At 42.8% G+C, this 19,075-nt stretch overlaps 1 protein-coding gene across 1 annotated transcript; it reads right to left on the reverse strand.

The window, feature by feature from the left end:
- Positions 1-670: 670 nt before the first annotated feature.
- PSMB4 (proteasome 20S subunit beta 4) lies at positions 671-12,517 on the reverse strand. Its single transcript, XM_069218347.1, has 7 exons — positions 12,351-12,517; positions 11,615-11,821; positions 11,332-11,478; positions 10,815-10,896; positions 8,249-8,365; positions 1,119-1,207; positions 671-868 (listed from the first exon to the last, which is right to left on the reverse strand). The coding sequence occupies exons 1-7, from the start codon at positions 12,455-12,457 to the stop codon at positions 856-858; spliced, it is 762 nt and encodes a 253-aa protein (XP_069074448.1). The 5' UTR covers positions 12,458-12,517; the 3' UTR covers positions 671-855.
- Positions 12,518-19,075: the final 6,558 nt, after the last annotated feature.

Here is a 19,075-nt window from a genome sequence, read left to right on the forward strand (position 1 = left end):
AAGACGGAGTTTGTTTCTCTATACATTGTAGACTTCTAAGCGACTTGGGGGTGAGGCATTCTGGTCACACCAGGAGACTTGAAAAGAAAACTGTGTTGTAATTTTCTGAGCACAAAACTAGCTGGTGGGATTCAAAAGCACAGCATTTTAATTCACAACAGTTATGTGCGCCAAACAATTCTTTCAATAGTCTATCTTACCCCTTAGAACAAATCCAGCTCCTCAAATATTCTCCAATGTTGATCGATAGCATTTCTGCCTAGTGGCTGGAGATGGCTACATAAAATTGACTCAAGGGAATTTGCATCCACCCAACAGAAGGAGCTATCCATTTATGAGATATACACCTAATGTACTGGGAAGTCCTACCCGAATCTGATCCATCACCTGTTAGTAACAATATAAATCAATACTTGGAAATTTGTTTCCTGAACTATAGTACATCACTAACATTTCTCTGGCAGATCCTTTTTCTTGAGTAAGTGCTACAAAGGCCACCATCAACAATTATACTACCCAAAGCCTCCAGGGGAATGGGTTTATTAAATAGCAATTGATATATATTTATATATATATATACACACACACACACACTTTCCCGAGTGGTGGACTCCATTCAGGGTAAGGGAGGGATAGAGAAACTGATAACAGAATAACTGATGCATAGCAATTAATTACCATAAGTTTATTTTCATTTAAGAGACCATCACTCACCCCCCACCTGCCCACCATACATTTGCCCAAACAAAAAAAAATAAAAAAACAACAGGGTCATGTGTAATAGAAACAGAAGTATTACTTTAATAAGAGCATAGAAATTATGGCCTGAGAACAAGATGCTGGTTTCTTCACGAGTTATTCAAATCCACTGCAAAGACAAAAAAAACAACAACAAAAACTGTGGTTAGCACTTCATACATGGTGACAGGGGCGAGGATTGTACCAGTAAGGAGTAAGCTATATGCTTTAAGCAACTGTCCTCGATACATAGGGGTCCAAATGTTTCACAAGAAATACCCCAAAATAGGCATGGTGCGTATATAACCACAGTTACTGTGCACGGTATAGGCAGACGTTTTGCCAGTAGTGTGGGAAGCACAAAAAGAAGGCTGCCTTACCTGACCATGTGAGCAATATCCCAGTTGGTTTCTGAACTGAGTGGTCCCTCGATCTCAACTCCACTGTCTGTTACTGTTGCAATTTCATACTATGAAAGAAAGAGGAAAAGTCTGAAACTTTCTGGCTATATTTAGACTGCCAGCAACCTAGCACACAAAACTTTTGTAAGAAGGGAGAGAAAAATGTAAAGAAAAAAAAAAAAAAAATAATTTTTCCCTACAAAATTTGCCCTTGAAATTAGATCTCGTTCAAATCTGCCATAAACCCGGTCTTGTTGAAAACCAGCATCTTACTAAAGAACAAGAAGAAAGGTATAAAAGATTCTCTTTCTTCCAAACAGCAACATATTACGTCACTGCCCCCAAATACATGTATTGCTTATTTTAAATGTATTACATTTGAAAAACTATCCATGGGAATCAAATCCCTCAGAGCAACTGATAAGTCATCTTTGGAATGATGTTCCGTCCGACCCATCTGCCTGACAATATCGAAGGGATTGTAAATGTAATTTTTTTTTTACTAGGAAAAGATCAGCGAATACTTTACAGGGTCCAGGCTAGCTTTACTTTACAGGGCAAAAAAAGCTTGCAAGACAAGTCCCGAGTTACTGTCCTGATTGATGAGGAAGGAAAAGAACAAAGGAGAGTTCGGAATGGCCTTACCGTGTGGTTTCCAGCTATACTCCTATCTCACACTGGGTTCAGTGCTCACTACCTTTACCCAGAGTAACAAGGTGTGCCCAAGTATTAATCAAAGACTCTCGTTTCTAACTCTCACCGTAAGTGATGTGTGATGGCCCAGTTTTGCTGCAAGAGTGCCGAATCATTACGAACTACGCTTCATTTTATGATCACTTCCGTCAACTTTGCCAGTGAGTAATATGTTTGTTGCAGATTTGGAAGCAGGCCCACTGCCATGGCCCCGCCACGTCTCACACAGTAACAGTCTAACTGCTGCGTTTCCAAGAAAACGGAGAGGCGGCATGTACTTTCACTTGTGGTTTACACAGTCAACACCACTTCATTTTCAACTTAGGAGAGGCTTATGGAAGATTCCTCAATACAGAGTCATTTAGGAGGATCATACAAAATATTATCGAATGAATGACGGACGGAGTCGCAGTTTAGTAAATACATCATACATGTTTGAACCTAACATCGCAGCTTCATTTAAGGCCTCTGGATAACAACAGGTGGCTAACGATCATGGCATTAACAAGCTTTGCTATACCTTAAAAATGCGAGAGGCTTTCACACAGTGCAAGTACCTTCGTGTCAGACTTCAGCTACGCTAATGTATCACTGAAATGCTCTCACGGGACACAAATTAACAACGTACTGTCCCCTCTTTTATGCAAGATGCAGGACTCAAACTTCAAAAATACATTATATCCACATCCTACGGAAAAACGAACGGTAATTGACGTCCATAAAGAAAGGAACACGCCACAATGACGTTTGAACTAGAGGCCCACTTTACTGTTAAATGCATACAAAATCTTAACTAAGTAATGGGCAAAAAAAAAAAGACTATAATGCCACATCACAAAAACAGGCATTGGCAATGCCAATAAATCAGGTTTATGAATTCACTGTCAAGCCAGAAAAACAATCCAAGTAGGTTAATGACTAACCCCCCCCATCTGTGTGGTTACTACAGAACAGCACCATAAAGTATCTAGTTACCTAGGACACTTTAATAGCATTACATTATCATGTGTGTGCCCCTCACTTTATTTGTGGACACATACAACTTCTGCCAAATAAAAACATGTACTCGTTGCTCTGTGCGTGTGGTGGGAGCCAAAGCCCCTCTCTAGTGATGTTGACATAATTTTCTGGCGACAGCCAGACCATAATAACCGATACAGACCAATTCAGTTCTATTTTAAAGGTATATGGGGCTGCAACATTTCTCATCTAATTGACATCATTCAGCTCAACAACACACTTCATTTCCCCTTTAGCCCAGGTGCTTATAGGGTGTTTGAAAAGATTAATATGAGTTACCTGCTTGAACTTTTAAAAGTGTACGATGTGGGAGACTTGCTTTCAAATCATTAACATTTATAAAGCGCGCTACTCACCCGTGCGGGTCTCAAGGCGCTAGGGGGGAAAGGGGGGGTTATCGCTGCTCGAACAGCCAAGTCTTTAGGAGTCTCCGGAAAGCGGAGTGGTCCTGGGTGGTCCTGAGGCTGGTGGGGAGGGAGTTCCAGGTCTTGGCCGCCAGGAAGGAGAAAGATCTCCCACCCGCCGTGGAGCGGCGGGTGCGAGGGACGGCAGCAAGTGCGAGGCCAGCGGAGCGGAGGGGGCGGGTGGGGACGTAGAAGCTGAGGCGTCTGTTGAGGTATTCCGGTCCCTTGTTGTGGAGGGCTTTGTGTGCGTGGGTGAGAAGACGGAAGGTGATCCTTTTGCTGACTGGGAGCCAATGCAGGTGTCTCAGGTGTGCGGAGATGTGGCTGTTGCGGGGTACGTCGAGGATGAGGCGGGCCGAGGCGTTTTGGATGCGTTGCAGGCGGTTTTGGAGTTTGGCGGTGGTCCCGGCGTAGAGGGTATTGCCGTAGTCCAGGCGACTCGTGACAAGGGCGTGGGTCACGGTTTTTCTGGTGTCGGCGGGGATCCAGCGGAAGATCTTGCGGAGCATGCGGAGAGTGAGGAAGCAGGCGGAGGACACGGCGTTGACTTGCTTGGTCATGGTGAGAAGAGGGTCCAAGATGAAGCCGAGGTTGCGGGCGTGGTCTGCGGGGGTCGGTGCGGTGCCGAGGGCCGTGGGCCACCAGGAGTCGTCCCAGGCGGACGGGGTGTTGCCGAGGATGAGGACTTCCGTTTTTTCAGAGTTCAGCTTTAGGCGGCTGAGCCTCATCCAATCTGCGACGTCCTTCATACCCTCTTGTAGGTTGGTCTTGGCGCTGGCGGGGTCCTTGGTGAGGGAGAGTACAAGTTGGGTGTCGTCGGCGTAGGAGGTGATGATGATGTCGTGCTTGCGTACGATGTCGGCGAGGGGGCTCATGTAGACATTGAAGAGTGTCGGGCTGAGCGATGAGCCTTGAGGTACGCCGCAGATGATCTTGGTGGGTTCTGAGCGAAACGGAGGGAGGTAAACTCTTTGGGAGCGGTTAGCGAGGAAGGAGGCGATCCAGTCCAGGGCCTGGCCTTGGATCCCGGTGGAGCGTAGGCGGGTGATTAGGGTGCGGTGACAGACGGTGTCAAAGGCAGCCGAGAGGTCGAGGAGAATGAGGGCGACTGTTTCACCGTTGTCCATCAGGGTTCTGATGTCGTCTGTGACTGAGATGAGGGCGGTTTCCGTGCTGTGGTTGGTTCGGAATCCGGTTTGTGAAGGGTCGAGCAGGTTGTTGTCTTCCAGGAAGGTGGTCAGCTGTTTGTTGACGGTCTTTTCTATTACCTTGGCTGGGAAAGGTAGAAGAGAGATGGGGCGGAAGTTTTTCAGGTCGCTTGGGTCAGCCGTAGGTTTCTTTAGTAGGGCGTTGACTTCAGACTTTCTGCATTTCAACTTTGATTCTACTCACTAATGGCGTGCAATCGAGCACACATTTAAAGACGAAATTGCTCACTCCCCCCCCCCCCCCCCCTTGTTTTAGCCCTTTAATAGCCGACCATTGCCATCAGATAAAAACAACAATATGCAAGGGGCTTACATTAAGTGAACAACTATAGTTACAATTTCTCTTCTCACAGACAAGGTTGTGAGCCATTCGCCTCACCATGATTATTTACCAGTCCTCATCAACAATACTAATCTGCAAAACATCCCAGAATTAAACTGTACTCTCACAATGTACACACATAATATACAACCACACTCTTGCAATTCTGACAGCCACCCATCACACAGCTGAGTATAACTGACGTTACGTTACACTCCAGATGAGACAATGGCAGGATCATTAAACAGACACAATGACGTACATTAATACACCACAATGACAGAAGTGACAACAAAGATACCCAAGCCACCAATCTAGAAATAGAATGAAACAAACCATCTCTAGTGGAACTGCTTTTCCTAATTAAAACAGGAGGCCTCCGCAGTCCCAGCATGGCAAAAGCAACCGTCACCCACCCTCTTGGAAGCACAAACCAGACACTACCCTTCCTCTGGTGGTCCCAGGGAAACTGTAGCAGAGCACAGGTACGCTACACTAGCTCGTGAACAAAAAACGACCTATTAACACCGAGACGCCAGAAATGAATACTCTATGCATGTCCACCGAAATACAACCAGGTACAGCACAAAACTACAGTATACCAGAACACTGCAAATACAATAATCTTTAACGGGTGCACCTCAGTAGTGAACAATAGCCCAGCATACCAAGACATCCCAACAACACATCATAATGGTGCAGTAAAGATATAACTGTACAAATCATAACAATGCGACATTAAAAAATAAGCATATGCAAAGCCAATAGGTCTAGCCTTTATAATGCCATTGCCAGGTGTTAGGTTTTCCAATGCTTCTTTGTAATACATTGTTAGAAAGATGAAAGGGGAAAATAAAAAGACGAAACACAATACAATGTCTTTTGATAAGCTATTTTAAATTGAACATGGAACGGTTTCTTACTTTATAAACTGCATGGTTTATTTCTCAAATTGCATGCAGAAAACTAAACAAAACTTAAAAACGAAAACAGAAATATCGGACTACTTAAAATAACAAAATGTAAAGGAAAAAGCTTGCCATTTACTTTCTAAACGACTAGAACTGGAACAAATGCTCCACTCATTAGGTGCCTGCAGCAGCCAAGGGAAAGGATGTATGGGCCCAAAGGAGAAGAGGCATTTTTCGGTCGCTTATCTGCCTCAGACACAGGCTGAGAGTGTGCAGTCGCCTGTCCCCTCCCAGAGCCTATTAGTGCTGCTTTTGTGTGCCAATGCCTGGGTTTAAATGCAATATTTGGAATTCAAGCGACAAAAGGAAACCAACATTATGAAGTCTGTTCTGTAGTCAAACCTGGTAAAAAATAAACCTGTTGCTGTGTTTTTAAGGAACAAGCTCGGATGGGTGAGGAGCAACTTGGATATTCAGGAGCCCAGGTATGTAAGTGGGAGGGAATCCGCACATAGGAAGAAAGCAAGACACACCGTGCACTATCAGTGCTTAAAGAAAAAAAGTAGTTAAATGATGTGGGAGGATACAAGTCAACCAATCAAAAGCCTGGTAGTTATTATCCAGTGGCGGGACAAATATAAGAGAAAGGAAAGCCATCTAATCAGAAACAAACGAGATTAGCAAGAATCCAACTAATAATAACCAATGGGCTTACTAAAGTCCATTTGAAGTGTTGGTATTGGGTACAATAAGTCTTCGACAACAGACAGCTAAAAGCTGTCTGCTGGACAGACCTAATAATGTCAACGCAATACTAATGACACCCACGTGTAACAATATACAGAAAACACGTCCCATGGAAGTGAACACAAATGAAATTCTGTGCCACCTACATAATAGAAAATAACTTTGCAAGCATTCTTCTACTTGTGAAACTGACATTTTTTAACCCATTTTCTGAAACAGCACAAATCAACAGAACACAGCCAAGTCCTCCTTTCATAACCATAAAGTGCGAAGCACACTCCGTAGTCGTCCCTTAATTTTCATCACGCTGATGTCCGCAGCTGATGTGGTGCCAGGACTTGTGGCACCACAGTGAACCAACAGTTTACAGCTTCTAATTCAACAAGTGCTTGTTACATTGTGTGTTTTACCAATATCGACACCACAGTTAATGCGAACGCTCCTTTAACTTTCGCTTTTTCAGCAAATTCTTTTTGTTGTTGTTTGAAAACACAACTGTTAGAGCAAGTGCGCCCACGTCTGCTTAAAGTACACCCCCTGCATTACCGGAAGGAGTGAGAATTGTGTGCCTCACACAATGTTACTGAACAGAGTGCAGAGGAGGTCATTATCTGGTAGCTCATCTTCCATCTTTCGAAGTGCAGGGTGAGTCTCTAGTAGATTTCCACCTTGCCAAAGGGGTGGGGATGGGGTCTGTTGTGCCCCTGCATTGTCCAGGACGAGGAAATGTGGCAACTGTTGCATAGTCCAAGGGCAATGGCTCTGCCGCCTGGTACTCCCCTCCCCCGTTATTCTGGTATTCATTCCATCAGTTATCTGTGAATTCTCCATTCAACCTTTTAATTCTGACCCTCCTCCCACCCTCACACACACACACCTGCACCTCTCTGGTACATCAAGCCTCACTCAGCACTCTTCCATTATCGTCTCTACCCACCGACGTCATACCCTCCTACACCCACCCCGTACTTCACTAGCTGGTTCAATTTGGTCAAAGGGTAGGGGAAATTATTAAGGTCATTCTTTATGGAGTGAGTTGTCAGCCGTAAAATATATGCAACATGCCTTTACTGCAACAAAAATACTGGTTTCATATCCCATATTTTAAGGCGATAGGGGTGTTTGCTGGCAGATATGATATTACTCAGGTCAAATACAATTTTCATCCAGTGTGATGTATAGACTCAGCACTTAACAGTATCATACCTATTGAATGCATCATTCTATGCCACTGGCTATTTAGTCTCCAGACTTGACAGAGTGGTTTGAGGCTGTCATAATGTAAACGCTGTAAGATTTACAAATGTCCTTAGTTTTATTGGCATTCTCTTACTGGAAGGGATCAAAACAAACATTATAATTGCCACCTGGAACCACTTTTAGCTGAAGGTTGGGGCACTGGTTTTAAGATCTCTCACTTCGACAGGTATGAGGCAAAAAAAAATCTGAACTCCATGACAAAGTTCTTTTATTTTTTATTTTTATAAACTGTAGACAACCCACGAGAGTAAAGTTTCATTTACTGTATGAATATGCGTTTTTCTTTTTGGAAAAAAGCACACTTTTCAAACTAACTACACAAAAACAAATCGCACTTCGAGTAACTATTACGGGCGTACACCACCCATGGGCTTAGTTGACATTTATGAACTATTCTACGACGAAACCCCTTTGATAGCAGAAATAATGCAGCCTTAGACCATAAATGTAGTTCCAAGTACTGAAAAGTGCATTATTAATTCATGCCTGCCACAAATGCCAGTGTGTGCATATCCAATAGCTATATGCCTTCCCATGCACTTACTCTGTTGTAGGAGCGAGCATCTCTGTAGTACAGAACCTTCATGCAGCGGTCTATCAGCTGGCGGGCCTCGTCTTTTGTTAGAAGGGGTTTCTTTTCCACAACTTCCCTCATCAACGGCTGCACACACACACAAAAAAAATAATAAATACAAACACCTCATGAAACCATCAATATCGAAGACCCCAAAACAAGTCAAAATAGATGACGTTCTAATATGGTAGTTGAATGACCACTGGTCACTGACACTGAACACTGCCACAAAGCAGAGAAAATATGCATAATGCAATAACATTTCCCATGTAAAGCAGTCTACTGTCATTTAGCAGGATAATCTCAACCCACAACTCCATTTTATATTTGTAGTAAGAGACAATACAAAAGGAATAGTATATAAAGATTACAGATTTACTAACATTTTAAAGGCATGTGTGGCACTAAATCGTCAATATATCCACAAAAAAAGTAGTCTGCACTGCTCATGCGCAAACAATGGCTGCCACACTAACAGAAGCAAACAGAACAGATGATGGATGGAATGCTGAATAATGCAAACATTCACACCAAGTCACAAAGATCTGGGTTTAAGCCATTGTTTTTTTTGCCCACCATGCCACCCCAGTTTGGACCCAGCCATATGCAAATCAGTCTTGACCCTGCACCGCATGGAACAGTCCAGCCCAACCTGCCAAGCCAGGTCCTCCTTGGACAGGAAACAAGCATCCTGTGACCGATTTCGGGGTATCACACCCCTCATCAGCCAAGCTAGTTTGAATCCATTGGTGTAGTGAGCACAAGACTCAGGTCTGGGCATTCCCTTCCCACTTAGGGTGACAAAAGCAAAAAGAACAGATGACGGATGGAATGCTGGACAATGCAAACATTCACCCCCGTCACAAAGATCTGGATTTAAAGCCACACTAACAAAGCATTTATTTCTTATTTATTTGTCTCTTAATAGAGTGCACAACTCACTCCCGAAGGATTATCTGCTGATCTGGCAGGTATGGCACCCTAAACAAGTACGTTTTTAATATCTTTTTTAATTTTCGAAAATCAGTGAAAAATACAGAGATTAAAAGGAAGTTTATTCCAGCAGTAAGGAGTTGTATATGAAAAGGATCTGCCTCCAAACCAGAAGGTGCGAATGCGTGGGGACAGCAAGAGTGCTTTGTTAGAGTCTGCAGGGCTAGTAGTGACTTAGATGTGAGTATAGGTAAGCAGGACGGGCCTTGTGAAGTGCCTTATTCGTCAGGCAGCAGAGTTTACAAACAGCTCACTTTCTAATAGGCAGCCAGTGTAATTGACTTAAAAAGGGCATGGAATGTGACCGAGCTTGTAGACTGCAGATCAGCCATGCAACTGTGTTCTGCCCCACCTGCAACTTGGACTGTAGGGTGTTAGCTGCTACCAGCAAGGCATTCCCATAGTCAAGGCCACTGATTAAGAGAGCTTGGACAAGGGTTTTTCTGGAGGTGTCCAGGAGCCAAAGCAAGGCCTTTTTTCAAAAGTCTCATTGTAGCAAAACATGAGCTACAAGTGGCATTAACTTGGTCTTTCATGGAAAACGACTGGCCTATTTTTACTCCAAGATTTTTTACCACCTACTTGGGCTAAGGGGATGTGCCAAGTTCTGAAGGCCACCAGTCTGCTGACCATGAATGTATTGCTTTGCCAAATAGCATGATGTCTGTCTTCTCACTGTTCAACTGGAAACAGTTCTTATTCATCCAAACAGCAATTTTTCTCATGCAGCCCGCAAATCTGTCCTTCATTTTATCAGGACCAAATGAGATGAGGAGTTGGGTGTCATCTACACATGGCAAGGTCTCCACACTATCTCACAATCTGAGCTAGTGGCGCTAAATAAATATTAAACAAAGTAGGGCTCAAGCATGATTCTTGTGTTTAGAAAGGGCCAAGACAGCATTAAAATAACAAGTTAGTCAGAAACCTGCACAGGTATTTGTAGGTATCAAAATGTGATTAGGCTGTACACCCTTAAAGAGATTATAATGGAGAAACATTCAGAAAGATAGCACCCAATGTAACAATAATGGACATTCTTATCGGATCGTGACCAAAAGAAACAGCTCCTAGTGCTAAATAAGGCACAAGTGTTTTCTAGTAAAGTTCCTTGCATCAAAGCCTAGTCTCTCCTGTCAGAGTTCTCATGTTTTAACGTTGATCTGTGATTGTAAGACAGACAACCACGCATTACTTTAAAAATATATGTATATATACTTTCGAAATAATGTTGAAGATACAGATTTTCTTTCAGAGATTTCGGACTGTACCACTAGGGCAGCAGGAGGATGTACCCTACAGCCCCTCATATTTGGAACTCTCCTGCAGATTAAGGGAGGTCATGGTGCCCTAATAGGAGCTACCACCACGTCTGCTCCAATGAAGTCACTGAAACTTTGATGCTTGGACGTCATGTTCTATGCACCTACACGAGATTTTTTTTTTTTTTATACTTGGAGGTTAGTTCTGGAATCTGATCCCAGTGTTAAACTTTGAAAGTACAGTCATAACAATGCAAACATTATTTTATCTTGGCACATACCTGTGCCAGGTAGGAACCAAATCCGGTTGCAATGGTAGGAGATTCATACGCAACACCTAACTTGTCCACATAACCAAGGAAGCTGAATATAAACAAAACAAGTCGGGTTAGAATGCAACCTCAAACAATGTGCACAAAGTGATTCTTTCTTTACCAAAGCAAAAATATATTTATGCGAAAGAACACGGATAAAACAGACATGGAACTGTATTGCTCTTTACTACTCCAAACGAAATACAGTGATAAAGATATGGATAGGAACCTCCTTTTTTGCTTCTACGAACAGCAGGAGCAACATTTCCCAATAAGTAACTATAATCCTGGGTCGGCATATACAGCCCCGGCTTCTGTACCAGGACACCCTCCCGCGTGACTTGGCGCTATACAAATACACGTAACAAACCAGTCCTCTACTACTGCCAACGAGGCACAACCGTCAAATGATCAAGAATAATTCCTACTTCTGATTTATGTTACTTTGCGAGACCTAAACCAACACAAAACGGCAAAGACTAACCTTTCCCCATTGTAAAAGCCACCAATGACAATTGTGTTCCAGAGTGGGTTCATCCGGCTCCTGCGGTTGTACATGACCCTCGTCAGCCAGGCGTAAATTGCTTTTGGGCTGTAGTTGTGGCCGTCGCCAACTAATTCCTCATCAATTCTGCAAAGAAAAAGCAGTTACGTACTTAGCAACAGGTTTACGAGACTCTGGTCCTCACCTTAGTACTGATCTGGTGGGGAATTTGTGTGTCTACCCAAACTCTAAATAATGAGCTATAGAGAATAACAATACTTACACCATCTGATCCAGGTTCCGTTTCAGGTACTGGTAATCAGCGTAGTCTCCGGATGCTCCCAGGATTATGTTATCGTTTACTTTCATGAGCCGTGAGATGTTTCGAAATCTAGCTAGCGAGCCGTAAGACCCCAGCATGTCTGATGCAATTATCACTCCACGATCAAACTTGACGCCAAGCACAGAAGTGCCTGTCACCATTGGATTCCTTCGGGAGAAATAAGCAATATTATACCAGACAACACAAATGTCAGACTGTCATGTTAATATACCTACAGATATTGTCTCCAGTCACTCCCCAATCACCCACTACAGTGTCATATACACACTCTGGTCTCATTTTCTAAATTCCCTCAAGTGGTTTAAAATATTGACAATAAAGTGGCATCAGAGGAATTAAGGGGATACAAAATTACATTTCCCACCGTTACGTAAATGTCACTATCACCTAGCCACGTTTTGAGCGATCTCGGTGCCAATATTTTGAACATTGCAAAGGTGTGTCGTCCAATTCCTGACATTTCGTCTACATTAGAGTACCTTGCTATATCTATAGCTTAGGTTCTGCCACTCACACGGCCTCGCAGCGCTATCAGATTTCGGATCTAGAGCACCTTCGCTGATTCTCAAAAGCAGAGCACAACCATGAAACCACCTGGGTCCCACAGAGGGCTCATCCGGAATGACTCAGCAGGCCTCTCCCCAGTTCCACCCACCGCCCGGTGCACCAAACTCACAGGGTACGGGTGATGGGTCCGCATGTCTCCTTCTTCCCCGGAAGGTGGTAAAACTCGCCAGGCGCGGGCCCACCAGCCCAGAAACTCAACCTTCCGACTCCCTCCATAATGTCCCACCGGTTACTGTCTTCAGTGGGTGCAAGAAACGCAGGAAGTCACGTTACCGGCACAGGAAGTGACGACCAAAGACTTGGCCAACAACATATACCTGTAAAAACGATACCGAAACCGCCGTCTCAGAGTGTTTGCGTTTCATACTTGCAAGACGGCAAGAAAACAAGGTTTACTAACAATATTTATCTTGAATTATTTTACGTTTCCTAATTACACTATACATTAAAACATGTTAACTATGTAGTAAACATGCTTGCTGTTTGTGCTTGATTAAATTCTATAAAAATGAAAAGCCAACTACCATAACTAGATATTACGGCTCCTTGTTAACGGGCTCGGTATTCCTCTCGGTCTTACTATTCCAGTGTAGACTAGGCTTTCTATTTCAAGATGGCGTGAGATTTGAATCATTAGCTGGACCACACGCCGATGTAACGTCCTTTTTCTGTTTCAACTCACGTCTCCACTCGTCCCTCACTAAAATGGCCACCATTTTTACATCCAAAATTCGCCGCACTATGTCAAGAAGGACTATATTAGCTGTGCAACAACTATTATTCACAGTTTTTTTTGTTCCTAAGCTGTAGTGTATAACATGTCTTGGAAATTCATTAACCTTCTGCAGAGGCCCGCACATGGGTTTTAGGCAGTGCTTTAAATGGGAAAAAATAAGTGCAGGCACTCGCCAAATGAAGCTGTTGACTACGAGTGCACTTTGGGGTGGAGCTAGGAGCAGGGCTAGGAGAAAGAATGTATTAACAAGAGTAAGACTTTCTCAGTGCATAATTCCGCATGATGACACAGAGCCATTTTTGCTGTCTGTATTATTATTTTCCATCTGCAAAATAATAAATGTAGCAACGTTTTTCCACTGGTTGAAGATTGCTCTAGAGTTATGGCACAAGCACAACATTTGCATTTTCACTTTTCCACACTAATGGCTACTGTGCGTCTGAGGAAGAAATCTAGACATGGGCATACCATGATCCAGCTAGTTATGACAGATTCTGCTTCTACTTATCAACTATATATTTCTTGTTTATTCAGCTATGGATGTTCCTTTAAAGTGCCTTTTGTGATTCTCTTGAATTCAATAATGATGTTTATTCACTGAATGACGGACTAGTCAGTTTAAAAGGTACAAAATAATGACATACATTGATGGAAGCTATTAGAATAACAAAAACAAATGTAGAGGAACTCCATGTGGTGACTAAGAAAATAAGTATTGATGATTTATTTAATTACCCTATGTTATTGCGAGTCATCTGACTTAATGATAAAGTTGAAATTGAATTCACCGTTCCTCCTGTGTGTTTTTATTTGTATATAAAGGGCCCAAGAGCCTCTATTAAATATTTGCCATGAATATCCATCATTATTGTTTCACTTTTCCTTCATTTCACCATGTAACCTGATAAGAGGAAAATAGTATTGAAATCAATTTTAGAGCTAAGCTGTTTCTTCACCTAAGTGAAACTCCCTTAAAGTAGTGCATTTGTAACTCATTTTAAATTAAAAACTGCAGCGTTCTCATCTCATTTCCCTCATTCTTCTTCTGTTCTCTCATCCTTTCCATCAGTCTCTTTCCTCCTCCTTTCTTTAACTATATCTTTGCCACTCCTTGTCTGAATTCTCCTGTCTTTTACTTAATATTGCTCTTGTCTTCTCCTCTCATTGTTTCTTCTATCACTCTTTCTCATCTTTGTCTCCTTGTTATTTAGAACCTTCTTTTCACTCTTTCTTCTACTCTTCTCCTCATTCCTATTACTCCTTCCTCAGCCTACTTCCCGTTTGTCTCTATTCTCCTTTCTATATCCATCACCTTTTGTATTGTCTAAAGGTGCACATGCAAAACTCAAGATAGACAACTCAGCCAGATCACCAGTCAATCATTGTTACCTTTGCAGACTGACATTCATACCGATCATATACCAGAAAAAGGTACCTGCCAGAGAATAAGTGTTAAACAGTATTAGCCTTGTCTCAGCAGTCAAACACTTGATGCCTGTATTTCAGGGTACTGGTTTGCAACCCTATATTCAGGGCCACTGGAATTATGTGATTCTGTGATGTTTTCAGTATTAAATTGGAATTGCTGCATTTGCCACATAAACCATCACTCCTCATAATCTGTAGATTTTACCAAACAAATTTTGTTTCCAGTTTAAACAGATCAAAAGTTAGTAAAAACACAGCAACATGTTCCTGTGCAGTGGAAGGCCCTTTGCAAAGGTTGGCTGGTCACCTTTTATTTGGGTATTAAACTGGTACTAATAAGGTGAAATAGTTTCCCAGACATTGTTACTATATGTAAAAATGACTAAATAGTGAAATAATACTATCATATAATGTTCCCCATTAGGCTGCACAATTTGCCTTTTCTTGCCACATAATTCAGTCAACCCTGTTGCATAAGCGTCTTATCAAGTGTTAAAAAATTCCATCACTTTAAAAATTGTCCCTTTTAGTTATATTAATATCTGTTGCTCTCTCTCTCTTTTCACTCTCCGAACCCTCTCTCACCTGTTTCTCCCTCCTTTCACTTTCTCTCCCTCCCTTATGGGCACTGAGGGAAACTGATTGAAGTGTAATTATTTTCCCTTCTAAAATTGTGTCCACACAGAACTTGGGTGCTTTTTCACACTACCTGTTGCCTTTCAAAGTCTAATGTAGCTCGAAATCACTCCAATCTGCTAAAGAAAAAAATTATAATAATTTTACACTAATTGAATTTAATGTCCCCTTTTGCATGGGACAGGCAGTCCGCCCTGCATCGCATACCTAAAGTGGGATTTACTGGCAAGTGTCAATGGGTCTTGCACTGTTAATCGCCCAGCGATGCAACCTGCCAAAACCAGCGGGCAGCCCTGACAAAGTACATGAGCTGCTGATGGTCCATTAGAGGTTTCTGCTTAGAGCAACATCGATCGATGCAGGATGTACAGTGGTGCTCTGACCACTGATTCTCCCATCGTGTTCCTCTGAGTACTGGTACTCTCTTTGGCGAAAGAGAAATTCCAATACTCAAAGTGTGAAAACAGAAAAGTGCCGGTACTTAGTACCGTCGAGTACCGGCCCATTTAAAGCACTGGCTTTAAGTAGAACTTCATATTGAAGTGTCTGTAGTCATTTTTAGCATGACATTTCTGTATTTGCTTAATTATCTGCCAGAGATCATAATGGCAGCTGTAGAACACATTTTGAAGTGTTTTCTTCTTACAATTACAGTTTAAAATATTTACAGATAAGGGGAAAATATACCACTTTAGGTGATTTTCCTAATTTTTATACCACGTGGAACATTAAAATGCTGGTATATATCCGGCTAGACGGCAAACCTACTGCCACCCTCAGCCCTGCCGAGTTTCCCAGGTCCATGCGTGATGTGCTGCTCTAGGTCAGTTTTTTTTCTTAGAATTCTGGGGCTTGTAGTCTTGCCTGTTCCATTATAAAACAGGACTTCAAGTCCCAGAATTCAAAGGAAAAAAACTGACCTAGAGCAGCACATCACGCATGGACCTGGGAAACTTGGCAGCTATGCCCAATGCATGCACTGTATTGAAATGCATGTCCTGCTGGACCAATAAAAGGGTATCTGGCAAGCACAAGCCAAGTCTCGAACAAGGCACTGCAGCGTGCAGTATTTACTTATTGCATCCTTCACTATACACTATTAACAAGGCTACAGATTCGACATGTTCCCTGCCTCACACCAGGCCTGGGTTAGTCAACCATCCTATTTTCTGTGAGTTTGACGCACTGTTTGAGTGATTGTCCCCTGCTTTGCACTCATCGCTTGTGAGACACAAATGTTCCACTTTTGTGGCTTAAGGAGAGGATTGCTGCCATTGAAATCCACAACTACATTAATGTGTAAAGAAACACTACATGCTGAGTCTGCTATGAAACAAAGAGGGGAGACTGGGAAACACTGGACTTTAATACTGTTTATCTTCTGTGTCTGCACTGGTAGCTGGTGGTGCTTTAAAATTATGGGGTGTAATACTTGGCCTGAATTGTGATGAGCGAGCGTGACCTTTCCTAGGGAAGCATTTTTTAAACAAACGAGGTAAAATGGTGCATTTTAAAGCTCACTTTTCAGATAGATTTTTTTAAAAGTCACAGATTCTGAAAGTGCACTGGTTAAATATTCAAATTATTCCTTATTAGTGTAATGACAATGGCAGAAAGCAAGGATAGAGTCCGACGCCCAATGATGGCGAGCAGCTGCTGTGCTCAGGTCACTGATTTTGCTGCCTCTGAATCTAAGGTTCAAGCCACGGTTCCCTAAATGACATCCATAATTTTTAATTAGTAAGGTAAAACTTTTGAACTTAAGACGCCGGATGAGAACTTCTGCACTGTGATTTTTTTCATTGTGCGTACTTCTAGTGCTGGCATAAAGAGTTTATGTTGCAATTAATTGTTATATAATTGTAGTAGTTTGTAATAACTAAATCCAGTAAGCCACTATAAACTTTAATACAGCACTCCATTATCCCAGTTTGGTTAACAGGCAGTCCAGCTGATAAGACACATTTGATTTTGCCCTTAGAGACAAAAAAATGTATTGTGGTATGCTCCCCAAAATGTGATACAATATGAAAATTGAGGGATTTGGACTCAGAAGTCTTGCTTTGCAGCCTTGGCTCTCCTAACCAAATTAGTTGATCTTGCATCAACAAGGTTCTCCCTCTGCCGCTCTAGCCTTGGCTGTCTCCATGTCAGAATTTTGCAACTGGCTTAACAGAAGAAATGAGCACCAAGGACATACTAACACGGCAACCTTCATAGAAGTTTTATCTCAAATAATATTATTATATTCTCATGGCAAAATGCACACACTTCATAAGCTCAATAACTGTTGAGCGCTACATTTTTTAAGAAGACTAGGGGCCTCATTTAGAGAAGCACCGTATGGAATAAATCTCTCTAAAAGTGTTCCACGACTCATAACCCCACCCTCTCCCAAAAATATTTTCTGATGGCTCCGAATGTGCAGTGTCTCAGGAGCAGTGTCCTGTGAAGTGATCATGGAAAGCGGGCCTCCCTAGCAATGCATGGCACTCCAGGGAAGCACGCCCATCATTCCCCAGCCTGGTACTTCAAGTGTTGTAAGCTGCTGCATACTGTTTCATGCTGCACCCTGCACTTAGTGCCTTGACAGGCAGGAGGTATGGGAGCACAGGCGCTAGACAGCACACAGAATCGGTTTAGAAAGTGCATGCTGCTGTCTGAGAGAACTGCAAAGTATGATGGCCTGCTGGTGACAACTAACTTACTTCATCTTTGTCACTGGGTGTGATGTGAATTGGGAAAAACTAAAAGGGCATCACTAGGGGAGAGGGAAATTGTCATGTACCATGGATACAAAGATGTAGCGACACTGCCTGGATGATGGTGAGAATGCATACCTGTATTTTATGTGGAACCAGGTCCCCTGAGGGTGATACACAGAATTATAGCCTCTACGCCACGTGCCTGCCTCAAGGCGCCACACAGCATTAAATGCTCCAAGGAGGTGAGTGTCATAGTCCAATAACTCGAGGTGCCTCTGGCAAAGAGGTGCCACAATGGATGAAGGTAGTCAAGGTGACCCTGGTGGACTAGTTCCTGCCCTGGTACAATCTGGCGCTGCTCCTCCACCGAGCATACCCATGGGTGGGATAGAGTGCCGCTACCACCCTTCAGCAAACTGCCCGCACCTGCGACAGTGTCACCCCAGTGGGCAGTGAAGATAGGCAACCTAAACTCAGAATGTGCCCAACACTAGGAACAAGTCCATTTACAAAACAGCGGTGGGTGATGTGAGGAGCACTTTAACCCTCGTCTTGCGTGCAGCTCAACTGTGAGACGAGAGTCAAGTCACAACTTTTAGGCCAGATTGAGAGCATTCACGAGCATATTTACAGTCAATGGAATTAATGCAGTAGGCGTACATTTTGTCAAGGCTGACAGTCATCATTCTTAAGATGTCTCATCATCCGTGAGCTCCAACTGACACAGCTGTCCTTGGCAGGTCACACGAGTAGTCTAAGGCAAGGGTAGCCAAAATGAAAAACGCACTCGCTTGTACGTTAGCAAAGGCATAGTCAGTTGACTCTAAACCCATCAAGATGGATTCAGTTGATGCTATTCGAAACTGACCTTCTGCGAAAGATGTTCCCAGAGGAGGCCTGGAGAGAAAGGATATGGAGCACCCTTAGAGTATTAAAGAAGTGAACACAACAAGCAGATGACCATCAGACACACGGAAAACATATTGTGCATGCTGAGGATTAAATCACTTTGCAAGAGTTTGTCATGGTGGTAGAAGGGTCCACAGGGGCATAAGAGGTGCTGCTACAGCGACCAGGAGGACACTGCAAACCATCCCATGCGCACCTGAGGAATGGGCACATGGTGCCAAAGAGCATGCAAAAAGACGAAACAAATATATTTCTTAATTCCAAATTTGTTTATTGAATTTTTCAAACAAGGACATTAAAACATTAGGAGATGACAACACATCATAACGAAAAAAGAAAATTATGAAAGCAAATAAGAAGTTAACCAAAAAGTTTAAATTGTATTTATGATTTGATTGTTGGGCTGGTTCTTGTTTGCCT

The sequence above is a fragment of the Pleurodeles waltl genome, chromosome 12 (genome assembly GCF_031143425.1).
Source record: "Pleurodeles waltl isolate 20211129_DDA chromosome 12, aPleWal1.hap1.20221129, whole genome shotgun sequence".
Classification (NCBI taxonomy): domain Eukaryota; kingdom Metazoa; phylum Chordata; class Amphibia; order Caudata; family Salamandridae; genus Pleurodeles; species Pleurodeles waltl.